We start from the raw sequence: 13,917 nt of genomic DNA, 5'->3' as shown, positions 1-13,917 counted from the left end.
ACTGGTGGATTACAGCATATTGTTGAATCATTCTGGTGGCAAAAATATATATATGATGACTGGAATACTGAAACCAAGGATGAACCAATGAACCACTTAACATTTGTTAATTCCTTTATGTTTTCTGTGATGTGCATGTTTCTGCTCTAAAAAAAACCCAGGGCTGAGATCCACACACTTAAACTGCATTAAAAAATAATCCCTGTTGAATTTACAGAATGTAGCTAATAATAAAACAAAGGTTTATTTTTGAAAATCATCATCCTTCATTTAAATATAATCAAAAGGAAACTATCTAAATTATTGTTATACACCCCAAAGTGAAGCATGTTCCCAATCAGCATAAAGAGATCTTGGCAGCGATTCAAGATGTCTGAGATAACCAGTGTTCATGATTTCTGATCTACCCTAGAAATTACTGTTTGTCATGTTGTTGATCAAACGGTATTGCCTTACAGAGGCTGAGAGTTGGGTCTGTAGTAAGTCATAATTTTAACTGTCAAGTCGCATGTATTTTAATCAGTGGATATTGCAATTTAATAGGTCTCGAGACTCCAGTTGAGTCCAAGTAATTCTCTACCCTTTCTCTTTTCTAAGTATAACAATTATTCAGCATTGCATAGCAACAAGCAGCCATCACTACCCATTACAATGAGATATAGGCACCATGCAACTACCGTGCCTCCCTGGAACAGTATACCACTGATCACGTTTCAGCAAGAGTCACGACAAAGAGCAGAGCCTGGCAGAATAGTACAGCTCAACAAATTCTGGTCTGGCTAAATTTCCTTTGCCCTTTACTTTCCCAAAACACATGTGCTTGTCCCGCTGCTCTAAATGGGGACAGAACACCCTTCCAACCCCCAGCTGTGAGGAAAACATATGTGTTTTCTGCAGGCTGCTGATGTGTCAGGAAATCCCATCATTTATCTGCTTGGCTCTGGCCTGCCTGTTGCCCAGTCAGGAGTGGACTCAGGCAGCATCTCTGAATGCTTGTGGGTGCCACAGCCTCCAGCTAATTAGAGGGTCAGTTATGTTCTGGAAAAACAATGTGCTCATTAAATCTTGGCAGGAACAGGGATATTATACCGAATAGGTTTAGAACACTGCATCTTCAAGCCAGGAACTTTTATTTTCAAAGAACATAAAGTGTGTTTGAAAACAAAGTGGAGGTATTTAGAGGCTTTTGATGTCATGGTAATAGCATTTTTGCAGTTTACCAATGCCTTAACATGCGTTCACTGTGCTTTATTACAATTTGCTATGCTTTTACTATGGGGAACTTTTATAAGGGATGCAGTATATGTGCAAGCCCTAAGGTACAGTAGATAACAGAGCCTGTTAAGAAAATGTAATGAAAAAGAGAGAACACAATAATTGTTATAAAAATGGTCTCTTGTGGTATGTTGCTGTCCTACCAAACCAGCCCTGATAATGATATGCAGATCTCAAGGTGTCATTTCTGTTTCTTAGAATTAGCCCCCAATTCAGTTACAGTTGTTTGCTAGAGACAAACCTTTTGGGACATTTTTTGTGTGAAAATGTGTTTCTATATTCATTTGTAATTAATTAACACATTGCCAATGAAACTGTTATTTGAATTCGGATCTTAATGCCTGCTTTTACATTGCAACTCTTACTTATAAAGCATTAAGACATCTCATAAATGTATCGGACAGCAAAGTGTTTTTTTGGTTCCTGTATTTTGAGCCACAATGCCGATCACAGCAGGGTTTACTGGGCTGGGCCAAGATGTGGAATATCTGTGTTTAATGTTCTGGGAATGTCAACGGTTTGCTGCAGATCTTTTTCTGGAGCAAGTATTATTGTTTGCCCCAAAAAAAGACAAACAGATTTTATGAGATTATATGGCATTTAATATAATAATTACTAACCATTCTGGACCACAGGTTTCAACAAACATAACACTGTTTTTTCTGGTCACATGTAATTTCATCATGATTTCAATTTTAACAGAAACCATAATGGAAGGGATGGACTGTCCTACTTTAGAACATAACATTCCGCAGAGGAATTCCATATTCCAGTTACAGTCTAAAGCACTGGTTAAAAATAACATTTAAAGTTTAATATTTAAAAAATAAGTAATCTTTAAATTGCTGTGCTTGATATCTAATACAAAATAAAAAGCCAATGGAAATTTCAGTCTCTATAAAAGCTACACCACAAGATTAACCAGGGACTACATTTATAACATTCAATAGTGAAAATATCCACAAAGGTTAAAGAATAAAACTGATGGAGAAAACATTCAGCAGCTTAACTCATTAAATGTTGGTCTTTTAGAAAGTTGCCTATATCACTGGTTTTCAACCCTGATCCTGGGACCCATTGTGTCTGCTGGTTTTCATTCCAACTGAGCTCCCAATTATTTAAGTAGACCTTTAATTGAAATGATAATTTGCTTAATTAGACCTTTTTATAATTGTTTTCTTAAACAGCTGCAGAGTTCAAGTTATAAAATGTTATAGCGAACTTGAAATCTGCAGCTGTAAGAGCTGAAAACAATTACAGGAGAGCTCATTCAAGAGGACTATTCGGGTGGTACTGGTTTAGTCAGTTGTTGCAGCCTTGTGATTGGAGGACCCTGGAGCTGAAAGGGCTGGTGAGCTGTGGAGGCTCAGATCCCAGCAGGGAGTGTCATTGACTCAGCGACAATCACAGTCAGCACCAGGGTAATCTGACAGATTGCTTTAATAACGGGTAGGAGGTTTTCAGAGATGGAAAGAGGGTAGGGGGTGAGATAAAGTGACGCTGCAGGCATCACACAACAGGGTCTTTTTAAAGGCACTCCTTCCCTGGGCCGCATCAGTCCCTTTATTTAAGCTTGGTGATCGTAGATCGTAGTAAGTGGAGTTTGGTTCTACCAGAGAGCCTACTGATGATTGCATAGGAAATGTATCATGTTCAGTATTATTAAAGCTTTTGTACACCATATAAAGCACATTTGTTTGTTTGCAGGGTTGGGGTGGAGAATCGGATGGGGCTAGTTTGTAGCGATTGTTTTTTTTTTCCACAGCTGCAGAGCGAAATGACCAAGTAACGTTATAACCACCCAAAAAAACTGATAAATCAATATATGCCTCAGTGATTTGTGTACCAAATATGTTTTTTTCCATGTGATTTTGCAGCCGTCATGCTGCTTTCATTCTGAATTATCATCTCTATCAATCATAAGATAAAATTACATGATGACTAGAAAATTGCTGGAAATTCAACTAAATCAGCATACTTTTCATGTACATTTGTGCTATTTGGTTTAGGCACAGTGCCTGAGGAAAAATATTCCAGCCACAAGCAGGCATCTGAATAGAATCTGAGGAAATGATCAGAAAATGACTGAAGTGGTACTTGTGGCTTTTTGGCTTTTTAACACAATTTCATTAACACTTATTCTGGTGTGTTTTTTTTAGGTAAATGCAGCGTATTGATAATTCTATAACCCTTTTCTCAATAATGCAAACACTTTCTTTACTGTTAATTGAATGTAAAAGAATATAACAGAGCAGAAGGAGACTTTTATGTTTGTATGCTTATATGTTGCAGCCAAAGTTGTGTCCAAATACAGCAAAATCATGTACCCTGCAGGAAAAAATAAATGGCTAACAAGCGTACACCTTAAACTAATTACAAACCAAAAGTTCAGCCTCCAGTGTCAACTTGCATTGCTTGTTTCACAGGACCGTGTGACAATGTTGCCTGATTTCCTAGCCTGATTATACTTGCCATAATGGTTAGGTAGGTCAGAGTGTTTAAGATGTGAATGATCTCAGGTTTTATATTGCTCAACAAAGGGAAATGTATTCAAGCATCCTTAAGTCTTGCCTTTCACGTGTACTTCAATACCCCTCTCAGGTTTACTGAGCTCTGCAGCACCACTTCTTTGGAGAAGCTTCTGTATTGTTCACAGTGAAAAACTCTGAAAGGTAGAGCTTAATCCCAGCTGACCTCTTTGAGAGGTGCCGTGCACACCTGTCTGTAATATCAATAGGTGTGATTATATAAAACCACAAAACAGTTCCCCATGATTGAATTATGGAAATGCTGAAATTGTGAATTTGACTGATTGGGAGTAAACACAATCTTATTTTTTTGCACCTTCTTAATCTTCTTCATATAAACAATAGATTTTTTTTTGTATCAATAGTGATGCATACATTATTTCCATCCTGAGCTAGTATGGATAGATGGCACTAATCTGGAGGATGCTGTAACTGCAGTATTGATACCCTAGTTCAATTAGAGCAGCCACATTCACCCACTGGTTGGATTTGAAATCACTTTTTAAAACCACGTATTAAATTGCTATTTTATCCGTTCCACAGAAACCTGATGCCGAGGACGCTGGATGGCCAGATCACCATGGAGAAGACTCCCAGCTACTTTGTGACCAAGGAGGCGCCCAAGCGTATCTTTAACATGTCTCGGGAAACCAAGCTGATCGTGGTGGTGCGCAACCCAGTGACAAGGGCCATCTCAGACTACACCCAGACCCTGTCCAAGAGCCCAGGCCTGCCCAGTTTCCGGGCACTGGCCTTCAAGAACGCCAGCACAGGGCTGATCGACACTTCCTGGAGCGCTGTGCGCATCGGCATCTACGCCAAGCACCTGGAGAATTGGCTGCAGTACTTCCCCCTGTCCCGCTTCCTGTTTGTCAGCGGGGAGAGGCTGGTCTCGCACCCTGCCGACGAGATGGGCCGCGTCCAGGACTTCCTTGGCCTGAAGGGGGTCATCACCGACAAACACTTCTACTTCAACGAGACCAAAGGCTTCCCCTGCCTCAAGAAGCCCGAGGGCAGCAGTCGGCCACGCTGCCTCGGCAAGTCGAAAGGGAGGCCGCACCCACAGATCGACCCAGAGGTGGTGCAGAGACTGCAGGAGTTCTACAGGCCCTTCAATCTCAAGTTTTACCAAATGACCGGACATGACTTTGGGTGGGATTGACTTCTGTTTCCAATGGCACTTTGATGGACCTTCTTTATTGTTTTAAGAATAAATAAATAATCAATCATTCATCCAATCAATGGCTAGCGCCTACTGTTGAGCAAGGAAGCTTTCAATGTTCTGTTTAAACTATCTCTTTATGCAATGTGAACTTTTATGTTACCAGTGGCATCAACAGAAGCTACAGTCTTATATATGACTACCAAGACTTCCAGGGTTTGGGTACATCACAAGGGGTGTGAAGGGGATAAGCAGAGGAACTGATTTCCACACAGTGCAGAAGAATACAGTCAGGCTGCATCCCTACATCTTAAATAGTCCCCTGTCATAACCAGTCAATCATGCACATAACATTTGAAATAAGATCAGATAAATTCACTGTTGGTTTGTTATTGATCTATGGTTCCTGCCCCATTATTATAATTATAATTATTATTGTTATTATTATTAGTAGTATTATTATTATGATTATTATTTTGTAATATTTTATAAAAAGAAAGGGATCTCATATTTCCAACTCTTCACAAGTGCACGTGAATACAGGTTTTGGGGAGCCACAGATGCACTGGGCAGAAAGTAGGATGTTTTTTTTTTTTTGTTTTTTTTTTAATTTCATTACAGTGCTTCTTTAGTATCTCAGATGTCAGCAGCAGGCACTTCAAATCAATTTTAGGGAGCCACTCAAATAAAGAGAAGAGGTTTTGTAGTTGGCTTTTTTGAACTTATTGTACTATGTAATTATACAACTACCCTGGCCAGTATTTAGATATGTTTAGTATTTATTTATTTATTATTTTCATTTTAATATTTATGTTCAATTCATCCCCTAATACAACCCTGGAGTCATCAAACAGCACCACTCCATGGTGCTCTACTCCCTCTTATCCTCCTGGGGCCATAAATCCATTTGTATAGATGTCAGGGTTTTCATTTCTAATTCATACAGTACATGGTAATGTTACTGCAGGTACATAAAATGCACCGTCAACACCTGCAGTTTGTATAGGTTTGTATGGGTCCTAATCTCAAAGCTTTAATTCAATGCAGTTTGATGTTCTTGAAAGCTCTATACCAGGTTTACCAGCTCTAATGAAGTAGTTAACTTGTATAGGTTCTGCATGGAGGTTTAATTAAGAACATGGTCAGGAAGGGTGTGGTTTGCTGATCCCTCATGAATATCAAGCATTTTTGTATTGATAAAAGCAAGCACAGTCTTTATATAATAGGTGAGCTAAAGCTGTGTGACTAGAGCCCTATACATTTCATTGAATTATGTAGAGTAGTATTCATTCTTTGTCTTTTTTTTACAATGTAGTTCCATGTGTAAATAATTCACCCATTATGCAGTATCTGAGTAGTATAACATGTATACTCCATTTGGGATATTTTAGTTTTAGGTAAAGAAACTGCACTTGCATAGGCGATGATATTGAGCTGCCTAGACAGGTGAAAAGCAGCAAACAAACATGGAAACACTGCATTGCCATAAACATTATAAAGTATTGCTATGGCAGATTCATAAACTTTGATTTAATTCAGGCCAAAGTCAGCAGTCCCCATAACCTGTCATTAACTGTAATTGTAAATGGCTGGATTATAATTTATATTGTACATTTTATGTAACTGAGGACTAAGGTACCTAAATTCTACATGGTCGTTGTTCATGTAAAATGACATTTGTAATATTGTTTTCAACAGCATTTCTTTCATCTTATTTACTGCCATTTCACACTAATACTGTTCTTTACTGTATAAAATAATTTATATATTAAAATGAATACTGTTGCCTGCATTGAGCAGTAAGTAACCTTTTTGTGTATATACATATATATATATATATATATATATATATATATATATATATTGCATATGTATTGAAAATATTAGTAAAATTATTATTTTTGATTTGTGCAGTGTCTGAGTCGTAAGCTTGGTCAGCTGTAAAGGGGAAGCGCTCTTTTTTTTCATTGCTAGATGTCAACAGATGAAAACTACATTTGGCCACACACTGCGTGATTGCTTTTTGTCATATAAGAAAAAAACACCATCAGGTCAAGTATCTGGGGGTGTTAGAGAGGGGGCAGAAATCAATAGTGAATGCATGTGTCAACATTCCAAGGCTCGATTTGAAGTTATTAATACAGAGAGAAGACTTTCTCACGTGAATCCGTCGTTTGTGAGGGTGGCTTGAAACCTTCAGTATGTGACCTTTGCCCTCTGTCTTCCCCTGACCTCTGACCTGGACCTGAATTAGGCTGCTGACCACAGCCTGGGTAGACAGTAGACTGACCGATTCTGCTTCATGATCCATTAATACCAGTAACTTAACTAAGAGACTAGGAAGAAAAAAGAATTGCATGGTCAATATCTGTTTTCTATCTTTTTAGCTGTGATTCACGTTGTTGTCTTTTGATTTAGCAAGGGACCGGGATATTACAAAGTTTTAAAAATATTGGTTGGGAATGATAAATCATAATCGTCAAATCAATATGTGACAATTTTTTACAGAATTATACAGAAGACTAGTAAAATTAATTTCACACATCACATCACAGCAAGTAAAACCGGTTATCCTTTTATTTCGTATACAGTCTTTACAAATTGTATAATTCAGTGAGCTTACTGTGATGTCAACTAATGAAATCAGTTTGTAAAAACCACTTAGCACCTCTAATGGAATGTATTGATATTTATTCATTTTATTCCAGCCTGGCCCTGAATTGATCAAAGTAAATCAGGATGTTGAGTGTCAATATCAGAGCTAGGTCACAGAAGCCCGCCCATCCTTGATTACAACAATTCATCCGTAATGATACTTTCAACCTCTCCACCGACTGACAATCCAGACAAGAGCAGACTTGCCCAATCAAGAATGGAGCGGGCCCATTCAGGAAGAGCAGCTGCTTTAGAAAGAAGTGCAGCATTACCCTGTAAATGCAAATTCAAATGCAACTGGAGATTCACTGGAGGCCAGCAAGCCTTGAAACACATATATTTGCCAGTTTTAGTCAAATAACTGCATCCAGACCAATAATGTAAACTTTCATCCTTTTATCCTTGAGAAAAGACTTAATTCAGCTAACTTATTGAGTGTGAGGATCCATTTTTAAGGCAGAATAACCTCTGAAACCTTTTTTTGTTTTTCTCTGCGATCAACAAACAGCCCATTTTTAAAATGGATGTAGAGTGAAAGCTAGTGGCTTCATAATCACTGTGCTTTCTTAAATTAACATTCCCAACAGGTAACAGGGTAGTGCAGTTTCCAAAGAAGAAGCCAGCTCTCCATCTGGGACTGCTTGCCATGGGATGACTGCTTGCCATGGGGGAACTGCGATTAGTTTTGGAAAATTTGGGGAGAAAGGCTGAGGTTTGGATGGGGAGGTGTTTTTCTTCTTTTCTTAAGAAGTGCTACATTCGATCAAGTTTTTCTCAGCTAAAGAGAGGCTTTAGAGTTTCCCAGTAAGTGCCTTTGTGAAACAGAAATAGAAGCCTGGAAACAGTGATAGTGATCCTATTTATCAGTTGAGTGGCCACATTCAAGGACAGCTATATTGATATGCAAAGAGGAAGGCCCCAGGTCTAAAGATGGTCTGTGTCAGCCTATTGTCAGTGAGCCATACTTTCTTCAAGCTTGGGTCTTTTTCAAGCAGCACAATGCCATATAGACTGTGCCCATTTACAGCCTCTGAATCAGACCCAAGCGCTCTAAAAAGCCAGCTTTGCAGACTCATTAAGGAGGCTCAATGTCATCAATGGGTGCTGGCAACTTCAGCGGCAGGGCTGACTGCATAGATTAGGCAGCTTGAAGTGTTACACAAACCCCCTGCTAAAACTAATTGCTGACCCTTGCAGTACGGGGTCAAGTATTGGTATTCATGGCAAAGGGGGAAGAGTCACTTCAGTGACTGTCCAACTGCAGTGCGCACTTCATTAGACCCGGAGGGGGGCTTAATGGGACATCACTGCCACACAAGGGAGGGCAAAGTAACCAAGGCTCAATTGTGATATATACTGTTGTGAAAGTATCATTAAGTATCATTATTTCAGATGAATTCATTTGAAGCTAAATAGGTTTTGGGTTGTAGAACAATGAAACAAACAAAAACAAAACAAAAAAAACCTTGTAAACAAACAAATACATACTCCATAGATCAGGAGGGTAAAGAGATGGGTTATTTTTTATTTTTATATATATTGTCTTTATTGATGTTTTTTGTACTTAAGCAAATCCCCATAAAAGAGTATCAGTAATCAAAAATATCTAAAACATTTAGAAGAAAAATATAGGCTCTGCACCGTAGCAACTCAGCTGCCACTTCCTGATGAAACTACATATTGTTAAAACTAATTGGCCAGGTAATTACAATAACTGTACTTCTCCAGACTACCAAACTATTTTTACTTTGTGAAACTCAATCTGGATTTACACCAAAGCAACCAGAAGTGAAAGACTTGTTAATTAGCTCACTGTGCCACCTGGCCCCCCTAGCTCTCCCAGTCCCCACAAAGCATTGCCAGTGGCCCCTCATACTGACCTGGAGGACCACCATGCCAGCACACAGTTTCTATTCTGCTAATTATGACAAACGATACCTAATTGTGTGCAGGCTTTATGAAGAGGCTTGTCATCGACAGGTATCAAGTTCAGAGAGCGAAACCCATTTCAGTCATGACCTTAGCTGGATTCCAACTGTGTCATCTGCCCTACAACAGAGTTCATTTTAAAATAGTATTCAAAAAGGGAGAGTGTGTCTTTAAGAGGCTATTCTTGTCTGTGTTCCAGTCCTGTTCAGAGCCCTGTGGGATCCCCCTGGCAGGGGTGAGAGGTTCTATTGACCTGTGTCTGCTCTCCGCACACAGTATGTCAGGGTCATCTGGTGGCCATGTGAACCTGCCACTCATGTGGACAGGCAGAGTATACCCACTGGTGTCCCTTGTCATGTGACCCTGTCAGACGCACAGCCAGGGAAAGGAGTGGGGGGCTGTGATGGAGATTAATGGCTGCAAAAAATGCTGGAATAATGACCTATAACATTTCAGCCTATGTGCCAACAGCTTCGTCTAGGTCTCAATAGTGTAACAAATAAGAAGAGACAAGCGACAGTATTTTAGCTTTTAAGTTTTGTCTCTTTAATTTGGGTTAAAGGGAATTAAGATCAAGAATTACATTTTATTGGTACCGGTATATGAAAACTAGTGGCTATTGGCTATAGTGAATGTCATTTCAATGGGAAATGCTAAAATAATTACCTAAAATGGTCCATATGCTAGCAGGTAATCTTTGAACTGTGTAGCGATGAATACAGTGCACACATGTCTTGTAAAACCGAACAAAATGTGACACCCAGGGAAGAGTATTTATGAGACACACAGTATTCCTGCCACTATGCCTCAATGTGAAATGAGAAAGAACTTCCTTTGATCGTGTCATGGAATATGGAATAAGGCTTGGTTACCATTAGATCTACAGTAGCCAATTACCAGTCAGTTGATGTTGTTGTCTCAAACATACAATAATCAACAACAAAAAAAAAGTTCTGATATCCATCCGTTGACCATCCCCAGAGGCAGAGATTTTAAAAAAGCTACAAATTGTAACACTAAGGAAACTGAGTTTAGGTTAACAAATGGTTTGACAAATCTGTCATGCTTACCAAAACCTTATATGTTACGGTTGAATGTTTGAAATGATAGATAAAGGTCCACATTTAGATAGCACTGGTCATTGCCTTTCCAGCTGCAGCTATGTATCTGTGTGGTTTACCCTGGCCCTAGCCAATTAGGATTATTTGCTCCCTGGGGTATTTGTTTCACACCTCTTCTCAACACTCCAACTAACCCGAGTTCAAACTTCAGTTCTGCCTGAAAGAACTTCAGTTCTGCCTGAAAGACAGGGTGATTGCTGAGCATCACCCAAATTTAATCCAGCTTCATGCTGTAGACCTGTTTAACGCTTGAACCTATTCTGAGATTGGGTGAACAGTCATTGCTGCTTTTCAGGGTCCATGAAAGGGTTTTTGACTTTGATTAATATATGGCACAAACATGAAATCCATAAGGAGTCATGGGCTTTTCCAAACATGGTTAAGCTTGGTAACGCATGGTAAAGTCACAATAGCGCTTGGAACAGCACAGTTTAAAGGAGGTTTAAAATGTTTCTTACCTCGGCATTAGCAATGACATATTATCACTGCTTTTTTGTTATTTATACAGGGTAGAAAACAGAATTTGGTTAACAAAACCTTTGTTAACAATCCTTTAAGGATTATAAAAATCATGCTGTAGCAAAACAAACAAAAATGTGCAAACTTACCACTGTAAAAGATTCAAAAAGGAAATTTTACACACCAATCAAGGTATAATATTACAAAAACTCAAAGCAACATGTAGGGAACTTTAATTATTTAATCACTGCCCTGCATTGAGATTTTGCATCAACCTTTAATTACAGCATTTCAATATTGCCTGAGACCGCAGCACTGCCAGGATGGAGATATTCTCGAGATCTGTATGTTACTCAGCTCTTAATAAATCCTGCACGTTGTGTTCTTTCTTTCTATAAAGTGATTAACTAGACATGCAATGCCTAATTACTTTGTAAAGGGCCAGCACTATAATGCATTCTGATATTTTATAGCAACACAGCATGTAGTTATTCTCATATATTTGCAGGCATGCTTTATTGTCTGCTCCATTGTAACAAAAAAGCAGGTGTACCAGTGATGCATGTTCACCTCTTTTTACAAGTTACAATTACTTTAACCTGAAATCATACATCGATTTGGCATAAAGTATCCGTGACCCCAGTCCTGTCGTGGTTAAACCATTCTTTTGTCTTTTTCATCTTACAAATGCTTTTTTAAATTCCATTTGTTTAATACAACATTTAAAACTGTCACATTTAATGTAAACCTGGAAGAATCACATATATTTCATTGTAAAATGGTACTTCGCACCACTACCTTTGATATATAAACCAGCAATGGTTCTTTGGGATATTTATTTGTTCTTTAATTTCCGCATCACCAGGATAAGCCCCTTGACAATTTTGATCTCATTTCCAAGTGATGGCAATCACAATCACACAGGCCCTTTAGACAAGCTCAGTATATCCAAGTGTCCTGTTATTAGAGCCAAATGAACATTAACTGTGAGTATTATTGAATTCCCCTCGCCACTGAAGGGAGATGGGCAGGGAATTTACATAGTCGAATGGGAATAGCAGGAACCGGGGATAACAATGTCAGATGAATGGTTTTTTTTTTACTACGCTTGATCGCTCTGCTTCACTCCAGACCAGAGTGTACTCTGCAGTCCATCTACATGATGTTCCATTCATTATGCAATCATCTGCAGAGCTCTTGTGTGTGACCCACGCCTGCCACCTGTATGTACCCGTTCTACTTCTGCCATTATCCTGGAATTAAATTATTCTGCACTGAGGAAAGAAAAGGTAATCTGGGCCTGTAATGTTATCAGCAGATGTTCTGCTTGGTTTCTTGGGATTGGATTTCTCTTTGTCTTGTTTTTTTTAATACTATTTTTTGAAGATATATATATATGTTTTGATATATTTTGGAATCCCTCTATTACAGCCACCAAAGGGACTGAAAAAAATGGTGTTAATAGAGATCTGAGCCTAAAAGTGTGAGATCTTAAGACTGGTTGCAAGGAAGGAGCGTACTATAATATACTATCAGATATTTCAAAATAGATTTGATTAAATACATATGACGTGTTTCAAAATGCACTGGCACGTGCACAGCATAGGGTGCAATATCACAATACTTTTTCACAGATGTGCTTTAAACAGAGACAAGCCAGTGGAGACCTTCCTTGTATCAGGTCATTTGCTTCACTGATTGTCTATGTGAGAAAGACCTTCTCTCAGGCTTCCTGCTTATCAATGGGAGTGCAAGCTGTCATTATTTTCCCAGGCCTTAAGGTAGCAGGTCAAACATTACTCCATTCGTCACACCTTTTTACAGAACAATATACTATCCAGTGTAGACGTCATAACTTCCACTCAGCCAGCTCTGTTTAGAGGAGAAACTGTGATGTGAGTGGAATGTCCAATTTCCAAAGCAGGTTAACCCATTAGCAACCACTATCCAATTTTGAGGGCAGATGATTTACTACATAATTTCAGGAAAGAGGATCATTGCTGAAAAGCCAAATCACTGCAAAATTATTAGGAGGATTTTGCCATCGGGGGAGGGGGGGGTTGGGGGGGGGGCACTGTTTGCCTATTGGGTCCTAGGGACAGCCATGAAATAATAGGTTATATCCTACTCTAGTTAAAATACATGTGTAGTTAGTGGCTCCCAAGTGGTGTATCCGGTAAAGGCACTCCGCATGGAGTGCAGGATGCGCCCTATAGCCTGGACGTCACCAGTTTGAGTCCAGGCTATTCCACTGCCGACCGTGGATGGGAGCTCCCAGGGGACGGCGCAAAATTGGCCAAGCGCCGCCCGGGGGAGGAGGGATTAGGTCGGCCAGGGTGTTCTCGGCTCACCGCGCACCAGCGACCCCTGTAGTCTGGCCGGATGCCTGCGGGCTTGCCTCGAAGCAGCCCAGAGCTGCGTTGTCCTCCGACGCTGTAGCTCTGAGGTGGCTGCATGGTGGGTCTGCAGAGTGAAAAGAAGCGGTCAGCTGGCAGCATACGCTTCGGAGGACAGTGTATGTTTGTCTTTGCTGCTCCCAAGTCAGTGTGGCGATGGTAGCGGTGAGATGAGCCTAAAAATAATTGGCTATTCTAAATTGGGAGAAAATGATAAAAAAACAACTGTCGACTACTAAATTAAAAAAAAAAAAAAACATGTGTAATTGCATTACATTAAAAAATGTATAGGCCCTTACACTAATCTGGAGTATGGTGATCATCAACAGAGAAAGTCGATGGTGAATTTTCCCTAATCCACTGATGTGTACTCCATGTCTTCTTTTAACTTC

The 13,917-nt window shown here is 39.5% G+C and overlaps 1 protein-coding gene across 1 annotated transcript in view; it reads left to right on the top strand.

The window, feature by feature from the left end:
- LOC117418054 (heparan sulfate glucosamine 3-O-sulfotransferase 6-like) overlaps positions 1-6,768 on the top strand; it is a 36,832-nt gene extending 30,064 nt beyond the window's left edge. The window contains exon 2 of the mRNA XM_034030608.3: positions 4,347-6,768. Within this exon, the coding sequence (XP_033886499.2) occupies positions 4,347-4,965 (619 nt within the window). The 3' untranslated portion in view covers positions 4,966-6,768. The remainder of the gene's footprint in view (positions 1-4,346) is intronic.
- The last annotated feature ends 7,149 nt before the right edge of the window (positions 6,769-13,917 follow it).

Source organism: Acipenser ruthenus, chromosome 13 (assembly GCF_902713425.1).
Source record: "Acipenser ruthenus chromosome 13, fAciRut3.2 maternal haplotype, whole genome shotgun sequence".
In the NCBI taxonomy this organism is placed as follows: domain Eukaryota; kingdom Metazoa; phylum Chordata; class Actinopteri; order Acipenseriformes; family Acipenseridae; genus Acipenser; species Acipenser ruthenus.
Note: the sequence above shows the minus strand (reverse complement) of the source record. Positions and strands in the feature narration are given on the sequence as shown.